The sequence below is a fragment of the Saccopteryx bilineata genome, chromosome 1 (assembly GCF_036850765.1).
Source record: "Saccopteryx bilineata isolate mSacBil1 chromosome 1, mSacBil1_pri_phased_curated, whole genome shotgun sequence".
NCBI lineage: Eukaryota > Metazoa > Chordata > Mammalia > Chiroptera > Emballonuridae > Saccopteryx > Saccopteryx bilineata.
This window is the reverse complement of record NC_089490.1, coordinates 342,655,921-342,669,617: the sequence shown is the minus strand read 5'-3', so window position 1 is coordinate 342,669,617 and position 13,697 is coordinate 342,655,921. Positions and strand designations below refer to the sequence as shown.

At 45.4% G+C, this 13,697-nt stretch overlaps 1 protein-coding gene across 2 annotated transcripts in view; it reads left to right on the top strand.

The window, feature by feature from the left end:
• USP35 (ubiquitin specific peptidase 35) overlaps positions 1-13,697 on the top strand; it is a 46,643-nt gene that overhangs the window by 28,470 nt on the left and 4,476 nt on the right. For both annotated transcript variants that reach the window (XR_010727830.1, XM_066249372.1), the window contains exon 8: positions 13,071-13,164. Coding sequence is in view for 1 of the 2 variants with exons in the window: in XM_066249372.1 (XP_066105469.1) it covers positions 13,071-13,164 (94 nt within the window). In the remaining variant the exon portion in view is untranslated. The remainder of the gene's footprint in view (positions 1-13,070; positions 13,165-13,697) is intronic.

The window sequence follows — 13,697 nt, the reverse complement described above, 5'->3', positions numbered from 1 at the left end:
ACCCGGGTCCTCCGCACACTAGGCCGACGCTCTACCGCTGAGCCAACCGGCCAGGACCAGAATTTCTTTCCTTTTAAAGGTTGACTATTCTACTGTCTGTATAAACCACATTTTGGTAATCTGTTCATTGGTCCTTGTACACTGGAGTTGCTTCCATGTTGAGCTATTGTGAATAATGGTGCTGTGAACATGGGTGTACAACTGTTTCTTCAAGACCCTCCTTTCACTTCTTTTGAGTATGTACCCAGAAGTGGAATTATATTTTTAACTGTGACAGAGACAGAGAGAGGGACACACAGACAGGAAGGGAGAGAGATGAGGAGCATCAAGTCTTTGTTGCAGCACCTTAGTTGTTCATTGAATGCTTTCTTATTTGTGCCTTGACGGGGGGCTATAGCAGAGCAAGTGATCCCTTGCTCAAGCCAGCAACCTTGGGCTCATGCCAGTGACCTTGGGATTCAATCCAGCGACCTTTGGGCTCAAGCCAGTGACCATGGGGTCATATCTATGTTCCCTTGCTCAAGCCAGTGACCCTGCTCTCAAGCCCGTGCTCAAGCCAGATGAGCCTGTGCTCAAACTGGTGACCTTGCGGTTTCGAACCTGGGTCCTTAGTGTCCCAATCCAACACTCTATCCACTGTGCCACCGCCTGGTCAGGCTATATTTTTAATTTTTTGATGAACCACCCTACCGTTTTCCATACTGGATGCACCATTTTACATTTCCATCAACAGTGCACAGGGTTCTGGTTTCTCCACATTCTGACCATCACTTACTTTTTTGTTGTTTGTTTTTTGATTTTTTGGTAGTTGCCATCCTAATGGTGAGGTGGTATCGTTGTGGTTTTGATTTACATAATACCTGTTTGATTTGATAATACCCTAATGATTCATGATGTTGAGCATGTTTACATTTGCTTATTAACTGTTTGTATATTTTCTTTAGAGAAATGTCTGTTGAAGTCCATTGCCTGTTTTTGAATTGGGTTTTTTTGTTGAGTTTTGGAGTTCTCTATATATTATGGATATTAATCCCTTATCAGTTATGTTATTTGCAATTTTTTTTCCCAGTCTGCGAGTTGCCTTTTTACTCTATGGACAGGTTTTTTTCTTTTTGTTATTGAAAAAGGTTGCTTTTGGCCCTGGCCAGTTGGCTCAGTGGTAGAGTGTTGGCCTGGTGTATGGATGTCCCTGGTTTGATTCCCGGTCAGAGCACACAGGAGAATCACCCATCTGCTTCTTCATCCCTCCCCTTCTCGTTTCTTTCTCTCTCTTTCTCCCTCTTCTCTCTCTCTCCCTCTCCTGCAGCCATGGCTCAATTGGAGTGAATTAGCCCCAGGCTCTGAGGATGGCTTCATAGCCTCTGCCTCTAGGCGCTAAGTAGAGCTAGGTTGCTGAGCAATGGAGCAACGCCCAGATGGGCTTGCTGGGTCAATCCCAGTTGGGACACATGTGGGAGTCTGTCTGCTTCCCCTCTTCTCACTGAATTTAAAAAAGGTTGCTTTTTAGTTACTTATTATTGCTTATTGAGATATAATTGACATTAACATATTAAGTTCAGATATACAACATGATTTGACTTATGTATGTTTTACTAAATGATACTATAAGTCTGGTTAACATATATCACTACTACACATAACTACACATCTTTTCTTGTGATAGAAACTTTTAAGATTTACTCTTAGCAACTTTCAAATATGCAATAAAATATCTATTAACTGTAGTCATCATGCTGTACCTTACATTCCCCATGACTTATTTAGAACTGGAAGTTTGTACCTTTTGACCCCTTCACCTGTTTATTCCACTCACCACTGCTCACCCCTGGCAACCAACGGTTTGTTTTCTGAACCTATGAGTTTATTTTTTTGAGCTTCCACATATAAATTTGCTCATAAAATATTTGTCCTTTTCTGTCTTACTTATTTTACTTAACATAATGCTCTCTAGGTTTATTTAGTTGTCACAATGACAGGATTTCCCTTTTTGTCATGGCTGAATAATAATCCATATATATTGTATATAGTTTTTCTTTATCCATTCATCTCTCAGTGGACGCTTTAAATTGTTCCCATATATTGGGTGTTATAAATACTGCTTACAGTGAACATGGGGGCATATATGTCTTTTCAAAGTAGTGTTTTTGTTTTCTTTGGATAAATACATAGGAGTGGAATTGCTGGAACATATGGTAGTTTCATTTTTAATTATTATTATTTTTATTTATGACAGAGACAGAGCCAGAGAGAGGGACAGACAGACAGGAAGGGAGAGAGCCAAGAAGCATCAATTCCTCATTGCAGCACCTTAGTTGTTCATTGATTGATTTCTTATATGTGCCTTGACCGAAGGGCCAGAGCAGACAGAATGACCCCTTGCTCGAGCCAGCAACCTTGGGCTCAAGCTGGTGAGCCTTGCTCAAATCAGATGAGCCCGTGCTCAAGCTGATGACCTTGGGGTTTTGAACCTGGATCCTCCACGTCCCAGTCCAATGCTCTATTCACTGTGCCACCGCCTGGTAAGGCTAATTTTTAATTTTTTGAGGAACCTTTATACTGTTTTTCATAGTGGCTGCACCAACTTACATTCCTACTGACAGCGCACAAGTGTTCCTTTTCCTCATCCTCGCCAGCACTTGTTTCTTGTCTTTTTGATAATAGCCATTCTAACGGGTATGAGGTGGTATCTCAGTGTGGTTTTGATTTGCATTTCCCTGGTGATATTGAGACCTTTTGCATGTCTTCTTTGAAAAAATGTCTGTCAGATGCCCTGCCTATTTTTTAATCAGATTATTTTTTTGCTATGGGTTGTATGGGTTCTTTATATATTTTGGATATTAACCCTTTATCAGATATATGATTTGGCAAATGCTTTCTCTCATTCATGGGTTGCTTTTCATTTTTTTGATGGTTTCCTTGGCTATGCGGAAGCTTTTTAGTTTAATGTAGTTCTACTTGTTTTTATTGCCTTTGCTTTTGGTGTCAGATCCAAAACCATCATCATCAGGACCAATGTCAAGGAGCTTATAGCCTGTGTTTTCTTATAGGAGTTAGATGTCTTCAGGTCTTACACTCAATTCGTTAATAAAAGAGAGAGAGAGAGAGAGAGAGAGAGAGAGGAGGAGAGATAAAGAGGGAGAGGGGAGAGACAAGAAGCATCAACTCTTAGGTGCTTCATCTTAGTTGTTTTTTTATTGCTTCTCATACATGCCTTGACTGGGGGGCTCCAGCTGAGGCAGTGACCCCTTGTTCAAGTGGTGATCTTTGGGTTCTAGCCTGTGACCTTGGGGTTTTGAACCAGGACCCTCAGCATCCTAGGCCAACACTCAATCCACTGTGCCACCATCGGTCAAACTATATTTAATTCTTAATTAATTTTGAATTGATATTTGTGTATGGTGTAAGATAGTAGTCCAGTTTCTTTTGCATACAGTTGTTCAGTTTTTCCAACACCATTTATTGAAGTAAATATCCTTTCCCCATTGAACATTCTTTTTTCTTTTTTATTTCTTTGAAGCTGGAAACGGGGAGAGACAGTAAGACAGACTCCCGCATGCGCCCGACTGGGATCCATCCGGCACGCCCACCAGGGGACGACGCTCTGCCCCTCTGGGGCGTCGCTCTGTCGTGATCAGAGCCACTCCAGCGCCTGGGGCAGAGGCCAAGGAGCCATCCCTAGTGCCCGGGCCATCTTTGCTCCAATGGAGCCTCGCTGCGGGAGGGAAAGAGAGAGACAGAGAGGAAGCCATTGAACATTCTTGGTTCTTTTGTTGTGCGTTAATTGACCATATATGAATGGACTTATTTTGGGGCACTGTATTCTGTTTCATTGGTATGTATGTATGTTTTTATGCAAAACACCATACTGTTTTGATTACGATAGCTCTGTAATATAATATAGTTTGAAATCAGGAAGCATAATACCTCCAGCTCTGTTCTTTCTCAAGATTGCTGTGACTATTCAGAGTCTCTTGTGGTTCCATACAAATTTTAGGATTTTTTTTTCTATTTCTGTGAGAAATGCCATTGGAATTTTGATAGGGATGTCATTGAAATCTATCTATAAATTGCTTTGTGTTATGTGGACATTTTAACAATGTAATTCTTTTTATTCATGAGCACAGTATATCCTTCCATTTATTTGTATTTTCTTCAATTTCTTTCTTCAATGTCTCATAGTTTTCCAAGTACTGGTCTTGTATCTCCTTGGTGAAATTTATTCCTAGGTATTTTATTCTTGATGCAATTATAAATGGGATTATTTCTTTACTTCTGATAGTTTGTCAATGGCATATAAAAATGCACCAGGCCCTGGCTGGCTGGCTCAGTGGTAGAGCGTTGGCCTGGCGTGTGGAAGTCCTACGTTCAGTTCCCGGCCAGGGCACACTGGGGAAGCGCCCATCTGCTTCTCCACCCTTCTCCCTCTCCTTTCTCTCTATCTCTCTCTTCCCCTCCTGCAGCCAAGACTCCATTGGAGCAAAATTGGCCCTGGGCGCTGAGGATGGCTCCATAGCCTCTGCCTCAGGCACTAGAATGGTTTGATTGCAGCAGAACAAGGCCCCAGAGGGGCGGAGCATCGCTCCCCGTTGGGCATGCCAGGTGGGAGTCTGTCTCTCTGCCTCCTTCCACCCCATCCTGCTTCTCACTTCGGAAAAATACAAAAAAAAATGCACTAAGTTTCTGAATATTAATTTTGTATCCTGCTACTTTACTGAATTCATGTGTCAGTTCTAATAGTTTTTTAATTTTTTTGGTGGAGTCTTTAGAGTTTTTTATATAGCATGTCATCTCATAATAATGACACCTTTACTACTTTCTTTCTAATCTGGATGCCTTTATTTCTTTCCTTGTCTGACTGCTGTGGCTAGGACTGTCAGTACTGTGTTGAATAAAAGTGGTGAAAGTGGGCATCCTTCTCTTGTTCCTGATCTTAAGGAAAATGCTTTTAGTTTTTCCCTGTTGAGTATGATGTTGGCTATGGGTTTGTCATTTATGGCTGTTATTATTGTTGAGATATATTTCCTCTGTTCCCACTTCGCTGAGAATTTTTATCATAAATGGGTGCTGGATTTTCTCAAATGCTTTTTCTGCACCTAATGATATGATCATATGGTTTTATCCTTCATTTGGTTTATGTGGTTTATCACATTAATTTATTTGAGGATACTGAACCAGCCATTCATCCCAGGAATAAATCCCACGGCATAGGATCTTTTCAACATATTGCTTTATATACTTGGGTGTTCCTATGTTGGGTACATAAATATTTACAAGGATTATATCCTCTTGTTGGATTGATCCCTTTATGACTATGAAATGTTCTTTTTTGTATTTGTTAAAGCTCTATCCACTGCACCGTCGCCTGGTCAGGCCAAATTTACATTCTAAAGGAATGGGATCCTACTCCTACAGTGAAAAGATGGTTAAGGATAAATCACACAGCCTGACCAGGGGGTGGTGCAGTGGATAGAGTGTCAGACTAGAACGCGGAGGACCCAGGTATGAAACTCCGAGGTCACCAGCTTGAGTTTAGGCTTATCTGGCTTGAGTGCGGGCTTGCTAGCTTGAGTGTGGGATCATAGACATGACCCCATGGTTGCTGGCTTGAGCCCAAGGCTTGAGCAAGGGGTCACTCAATCTCCTGTAGCCCCCCAGTTAAGGCACATATGAGAAAGCAATCAATGAACAACTAAGGAGCTGCAACAAAGAATTGATGCTTCTCATCTGTCTTCCTGCCTATATATCCCTATCTGTCCCTCTCTCTGTCTCTGTAACCAAGAAAAAGAAAAAAAAGAAATCACACAGCTGATGATGCTTAGATAAAAGGAAGAAAATTACAAGTGAGGACACCAATTAAGAAGCAATATGGAATTATCTTAAATAAGAGTTTTACTGGTTTTTGCCAGGTATTATTTAATATTTTTATTAATACTTTAAAACTCTTATAATCTAGTTTTGTGTACATCTTTTATTGTTTTTATTTAAGTATTAAATGCATGAAATAAACTGCCTTTCAGTATATCATTTTTTTATACTTAAAATAGTCATGCCTGACCAGGCAGTGGCGCAGTGGATAGAGCATCGGACTGGGATGCGGAGGACCAGGTTTGAGACCCCAAGGTCGCCAGCTTGAGCGTGTGCTCATCTGGTTTGAGCAAAGCTCACCAGCTTGGACCCAAGGTCGCTGGTTCGAGCAAGGGGTTATTCGGTCTGCTGAAGGCCCACGGTCAAGGCACATATGAGAAAGCAATCAATGAACAACTAAGGTGTCACAACAAAAAACTGATGATTGATGCTTCTCATCTCTCTCTGTTCCTGTCTGTCTGTCCCTCTCTATCCCTCTTTCTGACTCTCTCTCTCTGTCTCTGTAAAAAAAAAAAGTCATTAGGGCAGAGAACTGGTTGTTAAATTATTTGAATCTCACCACTGCCTCCATCCTTCCTGTGTTTTGTATTTTAATCTATTCAGCCACCCTGTGTCTTTTGATGGGTGCATTTAGTCCGTGTGTGTGTGTGTGTGTGTGTGTGTGTGTGTATGTTTTCAGTGAGAGGAGGGGAAGGAGAGACAGATTCCCACATGTGCCCCAACTAGGACCCACCTGGAAGCCCACTAGGAGGTGATGCTCTGCCCATCTGGGGTGTTGCTCCATTGCTCAGCAACCAAGCTCTTCTTAGTGCCTAAGGTGGAGGCCATGTAGCCATCCTTAGTTCCCTGGGCCAGCTTGCTCCAATCGAGCCATGGCTATAGGAGGGGGTGAGAGAGAAAGAAGCAAGAAGAGGAGGCATAGAGAAGCAGATGGATGCTTCTTTTGTGTTCCCTGATCAGGAATTGAACCTGGGACATCCACACACCTGACTGATGCTCTTACCACTGAGCCAACTGGCCAGGGCCCCATTTACATTTAAAGTAATATTGGTAGATATAGTTATTGTCGTTTTATTATTCATACTTTTGATCTTTTCATTTTTCCCTCTTAAAGAAATTCCTTTAACATTTTTTGTAATATTGATTTGGTGGTGATTAACAACTCCTTTATCTTTTACTTGTCTGGGGAGCTCTTTATTTTGCCTTCAATTTTGAATGGTAGCCTTGCTGGGTAGAGTAATTTTGGTTGTAGGCCCTTTTCATTTAAAATATTTTGTGTCAGTCTCTCTCTGGTCTGCAAAGTTTCTTTTGAGAAATCAGCTTGTGGTCTTATGGTTGCTCCTGTGTAGGTAACTAACAGCTTTTCTTTTGCTGCTTTTAAGGTTCTCTCTTTGTAACTTTTGGCATTTTAATTATGATGTGTCTTGGTGGGGGCCTTTTTGGGTTCTTCTTCTTCTTCTTCTTCTTTTTTTTTTTTGTATTTTTCTGAAGTGAGAAGCAGGGAGGCAGAGAGACAGACTCCCGTATGCACCCAATCATGATCCACCAGGTATGCCCACCAGGGGGTGATGCTTTGCCCATCTGGGGTGTTACTCCATTGCTACCGGAGCCATTCTAGTGCCTGAGGCGAAGACCATGGAGCTGTCCTCAGCTCCCGGACCAACTTTGCTCTAGTGGAGCCTTGGCTGTGGGAGGGGAAGAGAGAGAAAGGAGAGAGGAAGGGTGGAGAAGCAGATGGGCACTTCTCCTGTGTGCCCTGGCTGGGACTTGCACTTGCCAGGCCGATGCTCTACCACCGGGCCAACTTGCCAAGGCCTCTTTGGGTTCTTTTTGTTTGAAACTATGCTTCCTGGACTTGTGTTCAGGTTTTTAACCCTTTGGTTTCTCTTCTTGTGCTGCCACTTTTATAATGTTATGTTTATTAAGTTCCCAGAGGCCCCTTAAACTACCCTCATTTATTTTTTGATTCTTTTTTATTTTTCCTGTCCTGACTGGGTGTTTTCTGCTCCCATGTCTTCCAAATCGCTGATTTTATCCTCCGCTTCAACTACTCTACTGTTGATTCCCTCTAATGTATTCTTCATTTCAGTTATTCTTCCTTTCTGACTGATTCTTTTTAATGTTTTCTATCTTCATTTTTGTTTGCTATCTCTTTTTTAAAGTTCTCAATGAGTTCATCCCCTAAGTTCATTGAACATCTTACAACCAGCGTTTGAATTTTGCATCTGGTAAGATTGCTTGTCTCCATTTTTGTTTAGTTCTTCTTTTGGAGTTGATCTGTTTTTTCTTTGGGACATGTTTCTTTGTCTCTTCATTTTGGCTGCTTACCTGTGCTTGGGTAGATGTATACATCTCTTGGTCTTGGCAGAATGGCCTCATGTAGTAGATGTCCTATGGAACCCTGTGGCACAGTTTCCCTGGTCACCTGTGCTGGGTGCTCCAGGGGTGTCCCTGGTGTGGGTTGTATGTGCCCTTTTGTTGGAATTCAATATTGATTGCTATTGGCTGGTCAGTGGGGTGGGGGTGGGATTACCGTCAGGCTGATTGACTGTGAGGAACAGCCACGACTACAGCAGATGAGCTGTTGTGCAGAGGCTGAGCCCAAGGAGCGGGGTTCACTTTAGTGGGGCTCTGGTGCCTGCCAAGTCTGCCCACTGGGTGTGTTGCTTGTGGAGCTGGTTAGGTGGGGCTCTGGTGTGGTCTGAAGGTGGTTACTGGGAATGTTGGTTTTGGAACCTCTTGAGAAAGGCTCTGGTGCTGCACACCCAGTCCAGCCATTGCCTGTGCCTGGTCTGGAGCCACCGGGTAGGAGCTACAGAGTGATCTGCAGAGCATTGCTGCCTGTGCCTGGTCTGGAGCCACCGGGTAGGAGCTACAGAGTGATCTGCAGAGCATTGCTGCCTGTGCCTGGTCTGGAGCCACCGGGTAGGAGCTACAGAGTGATCTGCAGAGCATTGCTGCCTGTGCCGGACGTGGGGGTGCCTCAGAGGAGCTAGGCTGTGAACTGAGGCTGGCTGCCACTGCTTTTGATCTGGGGCCATTTAGCAAGAGGTATGTGGCATGCTGAGGTCAGATGCTGCTTGATAAATGTGGACCTTGCAGACGTTTTTGGAAAGTTTGCAGCATAAGCAAACACAGGCCATTTCTGTGAGAAGCTGCTAGAAGAGGTTCCACTGGAGCGTTCGAGTTGGGTAAGGCAGGGTTTCAGGGAATCACCAGGGCAGGCCAAATGGTGTCAGCCAGATTAATGGAAAGCTCAGATTTGGTGCCTGCCAGCTGTGCGTGGGGGGCTTAGCGAAGGAACAATGGCATCTGTTGGCACTTCTGACCCCAGTGAGCTCTCTGACCCCTGCCCCTCCAGCCCTTTCCCGGAAGCTAGTCTGTTACTCTTCTCCCCATCTGTCCCTGGCACTTTTTAAATTTTTTTTTTTTAATTCATTTTAGAGAGGGGGGGAGAGAGAGAGAGAGAGAGAGAAGGGGGAGGAGCAGGAAGCATCAACTCCCATATGTGCCTTGACCAGGCAAGCCAGGGTTTTGAACCGGCAACCTCAGTGTTTCCAGGTTGATGCTTTATCCACTGCGCCACCACAGGTCAGGCACCCTGGCACTTTTTAAGCTGTTGTCCCAGTACTGGAGCTCAGAGTGAGTGAGTCCATGAGTGAGTCTGTGACTAAGTTTGTGCGCAGGCCCTTTAAAAGGGTGCCTGGGACTCCAGCAGCCCTACCTCTGCTGGTTTCCACAGCCAGAAGTTATGGGGACTTCTCTTCCTGGTCTGGAACCCTGAGCTGTGCATCTCGGTGTGGTTCCCCCCTCACTCCTCAGGGGACCCTACAGAACTGAGATATCTCTCCCATTTCTTTTTTTTTTACAGAGAAAGAGTGAGAGTCAGAGAGAGGGATAGAGACAGACAGACAGGAAGGGAGAGAGATGAGAAGCATCAATCATCAGTTTTTTGTTGTGGCACTTTAGTTGTTCATTGATTGCTTTCTCATATGTGCCTTGACCGTGGGGCTACAGCAGACCGAGAAATCCCTTGCTCAAGCCAGTGACCTTGGGTCCAAGCTGTTGAGCTTTGCTCAAACCAGATGAGCCCGTGTTCAAGCTGGCGACCTCGGAGTCTCAAACCTGGATCCTCCGCATCCCAGTCCGACGCTCTATCCACTGCGCCACCGCCCGGTCTCTCTCCCATTTCTTAACCACCACATGTGGGTGTGAAACCAGCCCATTCTTCATCTCTGCCCTTCCCACCAGTCTCGACATGACTCCTTCATTCTGTAGGAGAACTCCTTAGCTGTAGTTCTGCTCAGCTAGTCTTTGGGTGGTGCTCCAGAGTATGTTTACTTTTGTGAGAAACTGCTGAAGTGACTTCCAAAGTGGCTGCACCATTTTGCATTCCCAACCGGACGAATGAGAGTTCCTGTTGCTCCACATCTTTCCCAGCTTTGTTGTCATCTGCTGGATTTTTGTTTTTCTAACAGGTGTATCTCATTGTTTTAGTTTGATTCCCCTGATGACATACAGTGATAGCATTCCTTTTCATGTACGTAGTTCTTTGCCATCTGTGTATCTTCTTTGGTCAGATGTCTGTGAAGATGTTTAGCCCTTTTTTTTTTTTTGTATTTTTTCGAAGTTGGAAACGGAGACAGACAGACTACTGCATGTGCCTGACTGGGATCCACCTGGCATGCCCACCAGGGGGCGATGCTCTGCCCATCTGGGGTGTTGCTCTGTTGCAACCAGAGCCATTCTAGTGCCTGAGGCAGAGGTCATGGAGCCATCCCCAGCGCCCGGGCCATCTTTGCTCCAATGGAGCCTTGGCTGCGGGAGGGGAAGAGACAGGCAGAGAGGAAGGAGAGGGGGAGGGGTGGAGAAGCAGATGGGCGCTTCTCCTGTGTGCCCTGGCTGGGAATCGAACCCGGGACTCCTGCACGCCAGGCCGACGCTCTACCACTGAGCCAACCGGCCAGGGCCTAGCCCATTTTTTTAATCAAGGTTTTTTTCCCCCTTACTGAGTTCTAAGAGTTCTTTGTATATTTTGGATAATAGTCCTGTATCAGATGAATCTTTGGCAAGTATTTTATTCTGTCTCTGGCTTGTCTTCTGATTCTCTTGACAGTGCCTTTTGCAGAGCAGAAGATTTTAATGAAATTCAACTTATCAGTTATTTCTGTCCTGCATCGTGTTTGTTGTATCTAAAAAGGCCTCAGCATATCCAAGGTCAGCTTAGTTTTTGCCTAAGTTTTATTTTAGGATTGTGTGTGTGTGTGTGTGTGTGTGTGTGTGTGTGTGTGTGTCAGAGACAGAGAGAGAGACAGAGAGAGGGACACACAGAGACAGACCAGAAGGGAGATGAGAAGCATCAATTTTTTGTTGTGGCACCTTAGTTGTTCATTGATTGTTTTCTCATATGCGCCTTGACCAAGGGGCTACAGCAGAGTGAGTGACCCCTTGCTCAAGCCAGTGACCTTAGTCTTCAAGCCAGAAACCATGGGGTCATGTCTGTGATCCTGCGCTTAAGCCGGTGACCCTGCGCTCAAGCTGGTGAGCCTGCAGTCAAGTCGGATGAGCCAGTGCTCAAGTCGGGGACTTTGGGGTTTCGAACCTGGGTCCTCTGCATCCCAGTCTGATGCTCTACTGCGCCACTGCCTGGTCAGGCTCTTCTAAGATTTGTATAGCTTTGTTTTATATGTAGCTCTGATCCATTTTGAGTTTATAGTATTTTTGTGATGGGTATAGGTATTGTGTCTAGAATCATTTTATTGCATGTGGATGTCCAGTTGTTCCAGCACCGTTGTTTGATGAGACTGTCTTTGCTTTATTGTATTACTGCCTTTACTCCTTTGTCAAGGATCAGTTGACTAGATTTATGTGAGTCCCTTTCTGGGGTCTCTATTCTGTTTCATTGATTTATTCACATATTCTTTTGCCAACACCTCACATCTTGAATGTCTAAGTGTCTGAAAACTCACAGGGTAAGTAATCTTTGCTTTGGGCTCATGGTGTGGCCTCAAGCCAGCTTGTTCTCTCTGAGCTTTGGGTCCAGTTGGGGGAGGTTGGAGCTCTAGGACTTGCTAATGGACTGCTGCTGTGCTCCTCAAACTCCCTGCTGAAAAACGAGTTTTATTATTTTTTTAAATTTCCAGTCTCTGCAGACCATTACTTTTGCAAAATATAATAAAATCACATCAGAAAAATGATCCTGTGCTTATAGGGTCATAGCAATGTCAAATCAAAATTTTTTAGATGTTCAGTTTCTTTTTTTTAAGATTTTATTTATTGATTTTAGAGAGGGGAGAGCGAGAAGAGGGGGACTGAAGAGGGAAGCATCAACTTGCAGTAGTTGCTTCTCATATGTGCCCTGAGGCGGCAAGCCCGGGTTTCGAACTGGTGACCTCAGCATTCCAGGTCAACACTCTTATCTATGTGTCAGCACAGGTCAGGCCCAGCTGCCCGGTTCCTGAATGGACCCTGTCGCAGACTGCTAAGTGGAGCTCACTTTGGTAACTCTGCTCTGCACAGTGGGCTTAGGTAGGAAAGATGCCTGACCTGTCTGCCCAGAGCTGCTGGTGAGAGCAGGAGCTAAGCTGGGCTCCAGGAATCTGACTGTTGCAGGGAATGTGGCTGTCAGGAGGGGCTCCTTCTCATCTCCCACGGGGTCACCTGGAGCCAGTGTACCCTGTGGAGTCCTCTGCTCTCAGCATATTCCTCACATGGACCCTGCCTTCCTCATTCAAAGGCAGGGGAACAACTTGGGGTGGTCTAAGGGGCAGTGGCAGCGGCCCTGAGAAGGGGCTTTCAGAGTGGACTTTGAGGGCTGAGGTCAGAGGAAGTTCTGCTGCTCTCGGTGTGTGTGAGCAGCACTTTCCGGGGAAGCAGGAGGCAAAGGGTGTGAGTGGCTGGGGATGATATTGGCATGGGCTCCGGAGCATGCCATAGGGTTCCAGCTTTAGAACCTTGGGACCATAGGATCTAGGACATTCGAATCTTTGAATCTTAGATCAAGTGCTGTCAGAAGTGGAAGGGACGTCAGGGATCACCTCATGGTCCGAGCTGTTGTCACCTCCTCCTTCTCCCTTGGCCCAGACTTGAGCTTCAAGTATCTTTGCTGCCTTAAACCTTGAGGCTCTGTGTTGCCTGCAGTATAGGCAAATACAGGCCCCTTAGGTGCTGTTGGCTCACCCTGGTGCTCCTGCCTTGTTTCGAAGCTTTAGACACTGTGTGCTTCGTTTGACTGAGAATAACTCACAGCCCCTGATGACCAAGCTGCAGTGGCTCTTCGCCTTCCTGGAGCACAGCCAGGTGAGTGCAGGGGCAGCGGGGGCGTGGTGGGAGGCGGCTCCGGTCTGACACCCCGCCCTTCACTAGGACCTGCCTGCATGGGCTATAAGCCCCCACTTCTGGTGTAAGTCTGGGTTGGCCTGGGTTTATGGCCAAAGCCCATGGAATGGACTTGGCGCCCTTACCTGACAGGAAGAAGGGGTGCCTCCTTGAGCCGTTTTCTGTGCTGTGTTGCCACCATCATCAGTCCCTTGCATTTCGTGTTACTTTGTTCACCTGCTGTCATTTTGAGCACTCACATGGTCTTATTTGTTACTATCTCTGCCCCCTTGGGACCTAAAGCCCTTGTGGAGATGAGTCGGCAGCAGTCCCTCCCGGGGATGGACCTGCAGATAACCCAGTAGCGCTTGAGCAGTGCGCCGTGCACTTGCAAGGGAGGGAGAGGTTGGTTATGATGGGGCCGGGCCGGTGGAAAGACATCACGGAACAGGTGATACCATGGAACAGGCGCATCTGAGACTTGGACTCTGAGCTTTGGATGGGGAGAAGGGTGT